The following is a 12,500-nucleotide window of genomic DNA, read 5'->3' on the forward strand; positions in this document are numbered from 1 at the left end:
CATGAGGAGGAAATCCATGGAGTGTAGTGTGGGCACTGCCAGTCCCTGGTGTACGGTATAGTACCTGAAAAGCTGCGGGGCAGAGGACTGGACGTTGCCATGACTTTGCTCAGAATTTTGCCAACCTAGCACAGGTCAGTACATGGCTGCTGGCCATGGTGGGAAGCAAAGTAGCAGGGGAGTTGTGCCCAAGATGTCAGGGTGCTGTGGGCTTTGGGTCTGATCAGTGCCCTGTCCTCACAGCGGTTGTCCCCAGGCCTGAAGGGCAATGGTGTCCAAAAGGGGAAGGCTCATCCAGGAGCTGAAGTCGGGACCTCTTGCTCCCTAAGTGAGAATCATACCCCTAGACAAACAAGCCAAGATGTTTAGCTGTTGGGTCTCCCTCACAAGTGCCATGCATTGGGGTGTTGGGGGCAGTGCAGCCTCTGGCACTGCTGGGCTCAGTTTCTGCTACCAGGCTCCAGGCACACTATGGGGGTGTCCCAGCCTCTCAGCAGAACTTTCTGGAGGATGGGGGCCACGGGTGTACTTTCAACTGCCTGGGGTAATGCCATGGGACAAGGTATGCCCAGGGCTGTGGTGCCCAGGGCTGTGGACAGGAGTGCCCCCAGGTGTGCCAGACTGAAGCTGTGATGGCCGAGGGGTGAAGGCGTTGGACTTGAAATCCAATAGGGTTTCCCTGCGCAGGTTCGAATCCTGCTCACAGCGAAGGATTTTACCCCTGGCCTGGAGATGGGAATGCCATTCTGAGACCCTGGCAAGGACAGGCTATATGTGTCTCCTCCCAGCTGTGATCGGCAGCGCTCCATGTTTGAATCCACATCAAAGCCACTGGCAGGGGTGTGTGTATGGGCAGCCCAGTGCAGGAAGGACAGAGGCCCCAGGGGCTGCCCAGTTTTACAGCCCTGCAATAGGTGGGGAAGTGGGAGGCCAAGTTTTGTTGTGCTTGGGACTGCTCTGCACTGTGCAGTGCCTGTGCCTGGTGTTTGCAAGTCTCTGTGCAGTGCAGTGCCCAGGGCAAGATTTGCTGGCACAGCACGCTGCTGGGGGAGCCCAGGTGCTCTGGCTCATTGGTCTGTGTATGATTCTTGCTTTGGGTGTCAGAGGTGCAAGCCCAACTCTTTTCCACACCTCTGCCCTGAGCAGCCCCAATGCTCACAGCTGAGAACAGACCCTGTTCTCAGGGTGCCATTGTGCAGGGATGCCATTTCCCTAACACACACTAACACCACACAGCACAGCCAGGGCCAGGCCTGGGCCACTCCTCATGCTGAGGATGGAGACAGAAGAGCAAAGCACCATGGCCCACTGAACAGCTTTGCCCAGCTCCACCACCACCACTCAAGGAATGCAAGCAAGAACCACCTTACACAGCCATAGGCAGATCACGCTCATCTTCTCAGAACAGTGCAGACACATCTCAACAAACAGGAATGATAGCCTTGGAACATTTAACTTAATAATTATTGAGTTTCAAACTTGCATCCCTGGCTGTTTTAGTCCAGGATGCTGTAAACATTCTGGACCTGGGCTGTGCTTGCACCCCTGTCTCCCCATCCCCAAGGGGAGCAACTCAGAGGTTGTGGGTGTGGGGTAGCTGAGCACAGTCTATGGTGCTGATTTAGGCTCAGGGTGCAGTGCAGTGCTGACAGAACAAACGGAGCTTCCAGCTCATCAGGATGCAAGCCATGGGTCCCTGCTTCCATGAGTGGCACCAGAAGGACCAGACTAGAATACTAGTGCCTTTTGATTTCTCTGCCTTTTCCTTTGTGACTCAGGTGTGTGGGTGACCTGTGATTACTTTGCTCTGTGAGATTTCCAGCCCTGAGGAAGAAACACAGTCCTTACTGTGGAGTTCCCCCAGGCTGGAATCACTGCCTGTCTGGTTCCCCAGGCTTTTGCAGGTCTCTGCCCCACAGCTGGTCTGTGGGCGCAGCCGTTGGTGTTTGAGGCAGTTTGCCTATCTCAGCAGCAATCTCTCCTCCCTCTTATCCCTGTCACACAACTCATCTCTCTCTCCTTAATAAAAAGAGTAGGTGCTTGCAAACAAATCCCACCATGGACTGTCACACCTGCTGGCTCCCTGTCACCACCAGGCTGACTCCAGGATATATGTCCCCAAGCACTCTGACCAGTAGTTCTTGTCTCAGCAAGGATGAGGGAAGTTACCCACTGAGAGATCCTTGCAGTTCTAGGGTTGCCCTCAGCTTGTTGTCCAGGTGCTGGGACGGAGTTTACCCTTTATGACCTGGCAATGGAACTGTCTCCTTGACCTGTCCCACTGCTGTGAGCCACCAGGACTCTGGCCTCCACATCTGGGTGTGCAGAGAAGCCATGCACGGAGGTGCTGGAATCCTGCTGTCTCAGTAACCACCAATCTGTTCATTTTTATCACCAAACCCAAGTTGCCTGGGGCTTCCACTCCTGAGTGTCTCACTGACTTATCATTTGTAGCAGTCTTCTCTTTTCCATGACAATTCTTTGTGTGTCTCCATTTGTTGCAGCCCAAGCTATGATTTCATCCTTCCTCTCCCCTTTCTCCATCCCCAGAGGAGCCAGGCACCCATCATTGCACTCAGAAAGAGCTGTGGGCTTTCCTTGTGCAGTAGATACTTGCTCTCTGCTACTATTGGCTTCCCCAAGCACAGAAATGCAGAACAAAACAAGTGAGCCCATTCACCAAGGGTGGTGGTGTAAGCTGGGATGTGCTTGTGGTAATAAACAACCTAAAGAGGAGATCAACACCCCAGTAGACATGATCTCCTGAAAGGGAGTTGCCACCATCACAGTTCCAGAACAGCATGATTTGAGCTGGAGTACTCCACCACTGTAATTTTTGCTAGTGCATTTGGGTCCACAAAAGCAAAGGATAGAAGAATGAACATGAAGGGAAGTAGGAGTCTCCAGGAAGCACCGATTGCTGAAGGAGGAGGATCCTGCGTTTTGGTGGGGAAGAGGTTTCTTCCAAGGACATGAACAAGTCAGCAAAGATGAGAGGACAGCAGAAGTCATGAAACTCTAGAGATCCAGGCATGGCCCAAAAGTCACATTTAGACTACGCTCCAGTCTTCTCTGAGCAGTGCTGCTGTTGTTGCTGCTGAAAGCCGTGAGAAAGTAATGCTGTGACCAAACCCCAGCACCCACCTGTTTCCTTCCATGTGCCTCTTTCCACTCACTGAGCTCTATTTTTCATCTCAATTTTCATATGTCGTTTCCAGTTTCTCACTGGGGCCTGTGGCTGCAATGTCTTTACAGGTACCTCTATTTTAGGGCCTAATTAGCAGGTCTGTGGGGTTCTGCTTGGGGCAAGCACTGTCTGGGGGGAATACAAAGTGGAGTGAATTCAGGACAGCTCTTGAGCTGGCAACCAAGACGGCCAGGCTCCCAGCCAGGAGTCACAGCAGCCCTGGAGACAGGTGCCAGATCCCTTGGGCTGGGGATCACTGCAGGGCCTCAGATCCTTCCTTCCCCGGCTCTGTCTGCACTGAGACATCACAATTTTCAAGTTAAATTAAGGACTTGCATGGATTTCAGTCTCCTTTGAGACACTGGCTCTTCAGAAAAGAAAAGTCTATACCATCTCACCCATGGAGTCATTGTGAAAAGCTATATCAAAATGTCATTATTCTTTTTCCCTGCTCCATCCTGTACTGTCCTATGCAGTCTGTTGGAAAGCAGATGTACCAGCCTCAGATGCCTATAACTTTCTAATGATGCTCTTGCTACTGGTTCGCTGCTTTTCCTCTTTGCAGCACTCGGGACAATTTTTCATTCCCTCTCTATGGAACAATGTCTGCAGTTGGTCTAAAAATGACTTGGAACATGGATGGGAACCCACGCCTCTTTTTTTCCCAGAGCTCTAATTGCCTAGCAAATGCCATGCAGAGTATTTCCAAATTAGGAGCACTTCTATGAAGATCTGAGCAGTAGAACCAGTTGAGCTTGGTAAGATCAACTTGCTTCCAAGCCCAGCATACCTCATTCTAAACACTCATAAGCTCTGTGTAGATTTTCACACCACCAAAATGTATAAAGACTGAAAGATTTATACAAAGTCTATGGAGGACTTAGTTGCACTATTATTCCTCATTTCATTAGCTGAAAATGTTCTGCTTGGTGTTCCATGGCATCTTACAAAGAGGCTTACTCAGTACCTACATCCACTCCCTGTAAAATAATTATTCTTCTCCATCTAATGACTTCAGTCAAAATCTGCAGGTCCTTATTTTTGGTAATAGCTCAGGGAGAAGCTCATACTGTGGCTATAGCCAGAAATAGAGATATCCTCATGAGATCTGAGGAAGTCCCCTGAAACATATGGGAAGAGAGATTTTGTATTCATTTTGAATGTATTTTTAATAGAACAGGTTGTTTTAAATTATTGTTTTCATGGAGATACAGATGCTTCCCACCTCTGCCATCATCAAAAGCAGAAAGGAAGACTGGAAATGATAGAAATTCTTGTTGCACAGAAATTATAGCCATTATCCAGCTCCAAGTGTTTCAGTAGCCGGTACGATAGCATTAGGTTCTTTCTCTAATGTTGTATGTGGTTTTACATTACTCTGTTCAGCAACAGAAAGCAAGGATCCAGGAGGAGTGGTCTGGCATGTGCTGATCTCTCCATTCTCTGATTATACTGCAGCTGCCCCAGGAAGCTTTAATCGTAGACTCATGGAGTCATTAAGACTGGGAAAGACCTCTAAGATCACCAAGTCCAACCATCAGCCCACCCCATCATGCCTATTGACCACATCCCTTGGTGCCACATCTCTGCAGTTCTGGAACATCTCCAGAGATGGTGACCCCACCTCCTTGGGCAAAATTGGACAAAGGGTGATCATTCAAAGAAGCATCTCCCAAGAAGGCAACTTATCTTTCTTTATCCTCCATCCAACCAAAAAATCACTGCAAAAACAGGCAAAATACCATTTTGAAGCAACAAACCTTGATGTTGCCACAGCCTTGTGGGAAAAGACAGTGAAGCTGTTGCATGTGTCCCTAAACTGATATTTGCTGTAGGGCAGCAATAAAGGTCTGCAAAAGTTTTCCTTTGGGCTGGACACAGCAAGCCACATGCTCACATCAGCACAGTGTGGCACTGAGCATCAGAAATTCCCATTTCAGACCAAAAAAACAACACCCACATATGCAGTAAGTTGCAATCAGAGCACATCACCACTTCAGAGGCAAAAAGAACATCAGAAGACTCAGGCTATGATGTAGCATGTCTTTAATAAGAAAAAGAAATAGAATAAACCAGTTGAGAGTATGAGAAGTGTATTTCTAATGCTCACTAAAGGAACAGACAAACACTATTTAATGACCCCTACGAAGTGTTCCTCTGCCCCTGCTGCCTCTGCAGCTCTTGGCAACCATCTTCTGTCTGCAGCCAGCTATAAGCTAATAGTAAATGCTGAGTAACATCACAGGGTGTTACACTTACATGGAAGCATACAGTAAGGCATAGCTAGAGAAAGGTATACAGAGGCGCAATCTTGAATGAAAAGTACCCAAGGATCCCTTCCTGCTGGAAGAGTTGCAGGTGCCCCTTACAGCTTGGAAACACGCGGGCACTTCCTTAGTCCTCTTCCCCAGTCTTGTTCCCGTGCTTCGTTTTTCCTTCCTTGCTGGCCAGTGGGATGAGTTGGCCGATGGGGACACCCTACAGCCCACCCCCAAGGCACAGCAAGGCCCCTTTCCCCAGCCCCCGTGTGCCACCGGAGGCCACTGGCACCCCACAGCACCGGAGGTAGCTCCCAACTGCTGCCGATGCTGTGGACCCCACTGTGGTGCTCTGTGGGTAGGAGCTGAGGATGGGCCCAGGCAAGGTCACCACCACGGTGGGGGGCTGGATGATGGTGGTGGAGTCCCAGCAGCGCCGGTAGCAGGGCTCGTTGCAGCTGGTGGCCAGTGGCCTGGGGCTGCAGGAGGCAGGCAGGCACAGGTCGTAGCAGGACATCGTGCAGCGAGAACAGGCACCTGGAAGGCAGAGGAGGGCATAAGCGCAGGGCAGATGCTGTCCTTTCCCTGCGGAGCTCTAACTTGGTGGCTCTGGCAGCTAGAGGTAGGGATAATTTGATTTCATTTGAATGACCTGCCCCGGGAGGCAGAGCTGGAGAGGTAACAGCAATCCTTCAGCAAGCAGAGTGCTCACTGGAATGCTTCCTGCTGCTGGTAAAAAACACTTAAATCAACACAACACGAGTGAGCTAGATTTAGCACAGGCTAAAATTAAAGGGATCTCTGCTGCCCTCCCGTCAACAGGGGGGCACTGATCTCTGTAACCAGGGAATGTGCTATTCTTTTTGCTCTTTATATTCTTTTTTAGCAGAAAAACCCATGCAGAACATGCCTGGCTATGTGGCTACAGATCCCTGTGGCACGTACCCAGTTCACCTTGCATTCCTCATCCCCTTGCACCCTCATGTTATGGCAGGAAGAATCCCTTCCCCGAGGCCTCTGCAGGTGGGAGGCAGACAACAAACCTCGACCCCTCTCCAAGGACTGGGCAACACACATCAGTGCCGACAGCAGCTCGGTCAGAGGAAGGAACAGAGCATCTCAACTTACCTGGGCAGCAGAGGATGCAGCAGCTGGGAAGCGGGTGGCAGGGCCCAGCAGCACCTGGTGTTATATAGGGTGCCCCGACCCCCAGGGGAGCTGGCGCATTCCTTCCACATGAAACTTCCCAGTAACCAGCAGTTTTCTCCTGGAAAGCTCCCCCACCTGATTACAAAGTTTCATCTTTCATCTGTCATGTTTTGCTTCCATTTAGTACTGAGTAAGATTGAAATGATTCCAGTTACAGGCAGTAATTATTTTACCTCCCAGGGCCAAAGTACATTTTAGGTTGGATGCTATGAGGAGAGTGCTTCAGCAGAATTTAGGGCAGGTGCATCCCCAGCACATCTCCCCTTCCTACCCACCTTCTTCTGAGCACAACCGTAAATCAGTGGGGAATTCAGCTCCCAAGTTCACCTGAGGTAAGCTCATAAATTTGGGGCTTTAAGCCCCAATTAGGAGAAATACATCTGTGCACAAGTTCAGTACAAACAGCCAGGATCCTGCACTGCCTCGGTGTCACGGGATCCTGTTGGTGACTGGAAGATGGGGGATGCTGCAGAGGTGAGGGATGGTGAGGGAGATGATCCAATGCGTGGTGCTGCAGTTCTGCAGCCCTCATTCTTCCCCAGCTATCTGGGTAGCATAGACATAGGCACGGCTCAGTGCAAGCCCAGTGTAGCTGAGCTAATCTGGCGTGACCAAGTGTTTATGCATTTGGATCCAGTTTATGTGTTTGGATCCACATGGACTATTTTGTATTTTGATATTCCTCAGGTGTGAGGCATGTATTCAGTTTGGAAAGTTGAGCAGATTTTAAAAGTAAACAAATCAAAGACACAGAAGGGCGTTAAAAAGACTCTGGAGTTCATCCCTAAAGGTGACACTGACTGTAAGCAGCGAACTTTGCTCAGTGAGCTGATTGCAGAGGCCAAGAGACTTTCCAACCTAATCTTGGGACATGCTAGGAGCACTGAGTCAGAAGTTCACGGCTATTCTTTCCTGTGATGGAGAGAAACTGCCAAGACATTCTAATGATAGGTGTGACTCCGGATTGCTCTGCTGAACCCTGCTAACTTGCTAGAGAGACAGGGAGTCACAGAAGTCCCAACCTGCATTTAAGCATGAATCAGCTACATGCTGGGGAGAAGGAATCGCTGACGTTGTACCAAGCAGGGGAATGAGCCATCAGGCTCCGGGGGAAGCTGGAAGAAGGCTTCTCATTCACTCCAGCAGAGCCCATGTGGAGGCATAAACACCTTCTGCCCCAAAATAAATTATGGCAGTATTGGGCCACAAGCATGTGTGTAGCCAGGGGGATTTCAGCATCACTGTTACAGATGTGCCTTGTAGGGGTTTTCAGAGTCACTTTAGTTATTGGAGTGAGTAGGCTGCTCACATTGGATCATCATGTTCCAGCACAACATCGGTGCATGCAGTGATGTTTGCAGTTCAAGCAGAGGGGTATTTTAAGAAGGCATCTGAGTGTGAACAGATCACTGCACTGACTAAAGTCCTCTGCTTGGAGAAGGGAAAGGGCAAAACAATGGTCAGGAAGTCAAAATAATCAGTTTTTTGCAATGAGAGAGATTAAAACAAAAGAAAATCCATAGGGAAAAGACCTCTTCCTAGGGGTGAGGGTGTCTAGAAGAAAAAACAGGACTGGTTTCACTAACCCCTATTCTTTTCAGAAAATGAGCTCTTTCTGCTAGAGACATGACTTTCTCTGGAGAAACCACAAAACCAAGGAAATATTGTGAAATCAAACACATCAAGCCCATTTTCTTAACTTTTGCAATGGATCTGGGATGTGCACCCATTTCAGTCCTGTGTAGTTTTGTTCCCAGGCTTCTTGACTATCTCAACTAACAGATGGAAATCATAGAATCATGGAGTCATTCAGGTTGGAAAAGACCTCTAAGATCCCCTCCCCCCCCACCATGCCCTCAGTGCTACATGCCCAGAGTTCTGAAACACCTCTAGGGACAGTGATCCTACCACTCCCTGCAGCTGTGCCACTGCATCACCACTCTTTCCGAGAAGAAATTTTTACTGATATCCAGCCTGAAATGCTGAGGATGGTTTTATTCACACATTAAAAAAAAACTTCCCATGGCAATTGCTGGAGTTCACAGAAGTTCCCTACAGAGCTGGTGGATAGGGACCTGTGCTTGGCTTTGGCCAGGGAGTGCCAGCCTCTGCCATCCCACCACAGGCTGCCGTGGGAACCCTGTGGAGCGGTGAGGACACAGGCCTCTGCACAAGAACACATGCAAGGACTTTAGAGGAGCCCTGGGAGCATAGCCCGCCCAAAGCCTTGGGGCTGCAGGAGATCCAGTTTCACAGACTCTGTAATTGCTGGGTCCCCAGGTGAACTGGGGCTCTGTGGCATCACCGTGGCTGGCACATTTCTGCAGAAGGCCTCATCACCGAATGCAAGGGCAGGGGAAGCTGTGCTTCTCCTGGGCTGCCATTCCTGCCATTTCCCTGGGAAGCTTCCCACACCCCCCTGCAGGTGCCTGGCTGTCACTGCTGGGACGTTCCCTCTATCGCAGCACTGGCAAGTGGAACCGCTTGGAGGTGGCGACTACCACCTGCCCCTGTTCCTGGGGCAGGCCGCTCCCTGATGGCTCCAACGCATCTCACCAGGCTCAGGGAGGAAATGTGGCCCCAGGGAGAGCCCAAAAGCTGGTGCAGGGCAGGCATCCCCACCCGCAGCATTGTTTTGCCACATTCTCATCAACAGAAAGAGGCAGACAGAAGCAGCTACAGGGCTGGTACAACGTGTTTCCTTGGCTGCAGTGAAGCACTGATGCACTGGTTGCCAGGTTGCCAGGGAGAAGAGGTGAGGATTTGCAGGTGGAGTGGGGCTGGATGGCACAGTCACCTGCAGTTGCCCCAGGGAGGGCTACCAAAATGTGGCCTGAAGACAGAGCTCTTGCCATGGCTGCCAGGGGCTGGCCCAAAAGCCCCCTGTAAGGGCCCTTATGGAATCTACAGAACCGACGAGGGTGGGATTCGAACCCACGTATGAAGAGCACAATGGATTAGCAGTCCATCACCTTTACCACTCAGCCACCTCGTCCTGTGCTGTCATGCAATTTGGGGAATTTTTTTTCATTTTTGGTAAAGCTGCCAGCCCATCACTTTTTCCTCAGCTCTCTTCCAAGAGAGCTGGACTGTGGGACTGAGCTGTGTTCCTGCCCTTCCCAGAGTGGGCAGCAACAGCATGGCAAGAAGTCTGTGGTTCTTTTGTCCCTCTCCTCTCGGTCCCAGTTCAAAGAGTGATAAAGAGTAGGGTGGGCAGAACTGCTACAGTTATTTTTGCCAAAAATAAGGCTTTATGATGTGTTGTTTTTTTTTCTTTTTTCTTTTCTTATAGTTGTAAGTTTCCACAATCTATTGCCTTTCTCCCATCCTGGGCTACAATCAGACGGATTTTCTTGTGTGATTCTGTACCATTTATGCTTGTAAATCGAAGCGGAAGATGGCAGGGGAAACCTGGTCTGCACAATGTACCTCTTAATTTCCCAAATATTCTGGATTTTGAGATAGTTTTTGTACCAACTCTTCAATTTAAGCTTCCCAGGAATATGGAACAGAAGGAAATCATCCTTCTTCCCATGTGCAGGGCAGGGTCACCAGAGAGCTGAGAGACTCTCTCCCCAGTGTCCTGTGCTTGCCCAGCCACTGGCTATAGAGCATCCCAGCCTGGGGCAGAGTCCCCAACCAGGGGCTAGGAAGAAAATCAGCCCTCAGAACAGGCACCACTGGGGGTCAAACCCAGAATCTCCTGTTTACTAGAGAGGCACTTCAATCTGGTGCCCACTTGCCCATGATGCTGGTCCCCTGATCCCAAGGGCAGCCCCAGAACACCCTGTGCTTATGCACCCTGAGCCCCGGACCCCTACCCCAGTGTGGTGTGCCTCAGCCAAGGGGGAAAGCAGCTGGCAAGCAGGTTCCTGGTGCTGCATTGTTCACACCTGCCAAACTTATCTCAAGTCACATGGGAGAAAGGCAGCCAAGCACTGCTCTGGGCATCCAGGAGGAAGGCTGAAATACTCAGGATGAAGCAAGGCACCATACCATTCAGCCAGAAAAAGTGTTTGGGAGGAAGAAATCCCCCCAGGGCTGGTGGCTCCTGCCTGGACTTACACTGGATGGTGATCCTACCAGCATTGGAGCCCACAGGAAAACTGGAAATAAATATCCTCAATGTTTCCTTCAGGATAAATGAGGACAAGAAAAGGGCAGCAGCTTGTACTAGATCTAGTAGTGAAAATAGGGATGGGGAATCAGTCCAAATTTTAATGGGGCACAGGGAGATTGATAGAAACTGCTCCATATGGAGGCTCGTTGGTCTAGGGGTATGATTCTCGCTTTGGGTGTGAGAGGTCCCGGGTTCAAATCCCGGACGAGCCCTCCTTTTGGGCACCCCCCTGCCCCACACAGTACCTATTGGGCACAGTCCTCCTGCAGACGAGGGCCACCCCACTGCCTGCTGCTGCTTGATTCGGGGCCGGGCCTGGGAGGGCCTCCTCCATCAGCAACAGCGGAGGAGGTTGGAATGGTTTCCCAGAGGATGTGATTTTGGGTAGGGCCCATGGGGCGGAATGGGGGATTTGTGAACAGGGGCAGCAAAATTAGGTGAGAAGTGAGGAGACTTCCTGCAAAGCTCAGCAACCCCATTCCCCCCCCCCCTACTCTCCCCCAATACCATCCTGTGTGTTTCTTTTTCAGGATGGTGGGTGCAGGGATGATGGCCGTGTTGGGGAGCAGCCAGCATGAGGGAAGTGGTGTAGCATCCCCGTGCTGTCCCCCCTCCACAGGGTCTGCTCCAGATGTGAGCGTGGTGTGGGATCAGGGCAGGAATGTTGAAAAGAGAAGGGCTCGTCCGGGAGTTGAACCCGGGACCTCTCGCACCCGAAGCGAGAATCATACCCCTAGACCAACGAGCCCCACTGCAAAGCTGTGGTGGAGCCTCACCTCTTGTGCTTCACAGGTGTTTGTCTTTGCTAGTGCAAACAGAGATGTCTTCTGGCTCTTTCACTGCAGTAGAGGGGCCAGGAGCAGCCCAAGGCAAGCCGTGTTCTTAAGCAGCTCCAGGCTGTTGTGAGCTGAGAGACTGGAGTGTCTTGGAGAGGAAAAGGGTGGAGATGCTGAAGGTGGAACTGCATGCAAAGCAGGCACTCTGCTAAGCACAACCCCCACAGAATGGGCTGTGGGGTGTTGCAGCTGCCCCACAGGGATGGCTGTGCTGTGAGCATAGGGCAGGGTTGCTGTGATGGCCGAGAGGTGAAGGCGTTGGACTCGAAATCCAATAGGGTTTCCCTGCGCAGGTTCGAATCCTGCTCACAGCGATGGATTTTACCCCCGGCCTGGAGATGGGAATTGTGGAATAATAGGAGGGTTTGGGTTAGAGGGGTCCTTATGACACCAAAGCAAGAACCATTCACCTAGACCAATGAGTCAGGGTGCTGACCCCTTGCAACGTCCAATCCTCTGCCCCGCAGCTTTTCAGGTACTATACCGTACACCAGGGACTGGCAGTGCCCACACTACACTCCATGGATTTCCTCCTCATGAGCTTCTCTCCACCCATCACTGTGCTCACCACCACTACTGCCCACCAGAGGGCCCTTTTTCCTCAGAGCACCCATTTTCCCCTCTTACCTGGATTTCACAGAGTTCCTCTGCGCTCCCTTCAAATCGTTGTCATTGGAGGGACTTCTGGAGGCCATCTTGTCCCTGTCCCTGCACAAGCATAGACACCCACAGCAGCTGGCCCAGGACTGTATCCAGACACCTTTTGAAGGTCTCCAAGGACAGAAATGGCACAGCCACTCTGGGCAACAAGTTGCAGTGCACAGTAAAGACATATTTCTTTTCCATACATCAACTGCTTGTCTAGGAAGATCTGATCATAGAATCACAGT

General features: G+C 50.8%; 1 protein-coding gene and 5 non-coding genes across 6 annotated transcripts; 3 read left to right on the plus strand and 3 right to left on the minus strand.

Moving 5' to 3' along the window:
• Positions 1 to 626: 626 nt before the first annotated feature.
• TRNAS-UGA (transfer RNA serine (anticodon UGA)) lies at positions 627 to 708 on the plus strand. Its single transcript has one exon. It is a non-coding gene; the product is annotated as a tRNA-Ser (tRNA).
• Positions 709 to 5,232: 4,524 nt separating this feature from the next.
• Positions 5,233 to 6,783, minus strand: LOC146543946 (feather beta keratin-like). Its single transcript, XM_085228298.1, has 2 exons — positions 6,574 to 6,783; positions 5,233 to 5,982 (listed from the first exon to the last, which is right to left on the minus strand). The coding sequence occupies exon 2, from the start codon at positions 5,960 to 5,962 to the stop codon at positions 5,666 to 5,668; it is 297 nt and encodes a 98-aa protein (XP_085084424.1). The 5' UTR covers positions 5,963 to 5,982; positions 6,574 to 6,783; the 3' UTR covers positions 5,233 to 5,665.
• A 2,784-nt stretch (positions 6,784 to 9,567) lies between these two features.
• Positions 9,568 to 9,649, minus strand: TRNAS-GCU (transfer RNA serine (anticodon GCU)). Its single transcript has one exon. It is a non-coding gene; the product is annotated as a tRNA-Ser (tRNA).
• A 1,265-nt stretch (positions 9,650 to 10,914) lies between these two features.
• On the plus strand, positions 10,915 to 10,986 carry TRNAP-UGG (transfer RNA proline (anticodon UGG)). Its single transcript has one exon. It is a non-coding gene; the product is annotated as a tRNA-Pro (tRNA).
• A 464-nt stretch (positions 10,987 to 11,450) lies between these two features.
• On the minus strand, positions 11,451 to 11,522 carry TRNAP-CGG (transfer RNA proline (anticodon CGG)). The gene has a single exon. It is a non-coding gene; the product is annotated as a tRNA-Pro (tRNA).
• Positions 11,523 to 11,842: 320 nt separating this feature from the next.
• Positions 11,843 to 11,924, plus strand: TRNAS-CGA (transfer RNA serine (anticodon CGA)). The gene has a single exon. It is a non-coding gene; the product is annotated as a tRNA-Ser (tRNA).
• Positions 11,925 to 12,500: the final 576 nt, after the last annotated feature.

Source organism: Meleagris gallopavo, chromosome 7 (assembly GCF_905368555.1).
Source record: "Meleagris gallopavo chromosome 7, MGAL_WU_HG_1.1, whole genome shotgun sequence".
Taxonomy (NCBI): domain Eukaryota; kingdom Metazoa; phylum Chordata; class Aves; order Galliformes; family Phasianidae; genus Meleagris; species Meleagris gallopavo.

Bases quoted from the DNA above. Each gene is read 5' to 3' on its own strand.
- LOC146543946 (XM_085228298.1), bottom strand. From the start codon at position 5,962: ATGTCCTGCTACGACCTGTGCCTGCCTGCCTCCTGCAGCCCCAGGCCA.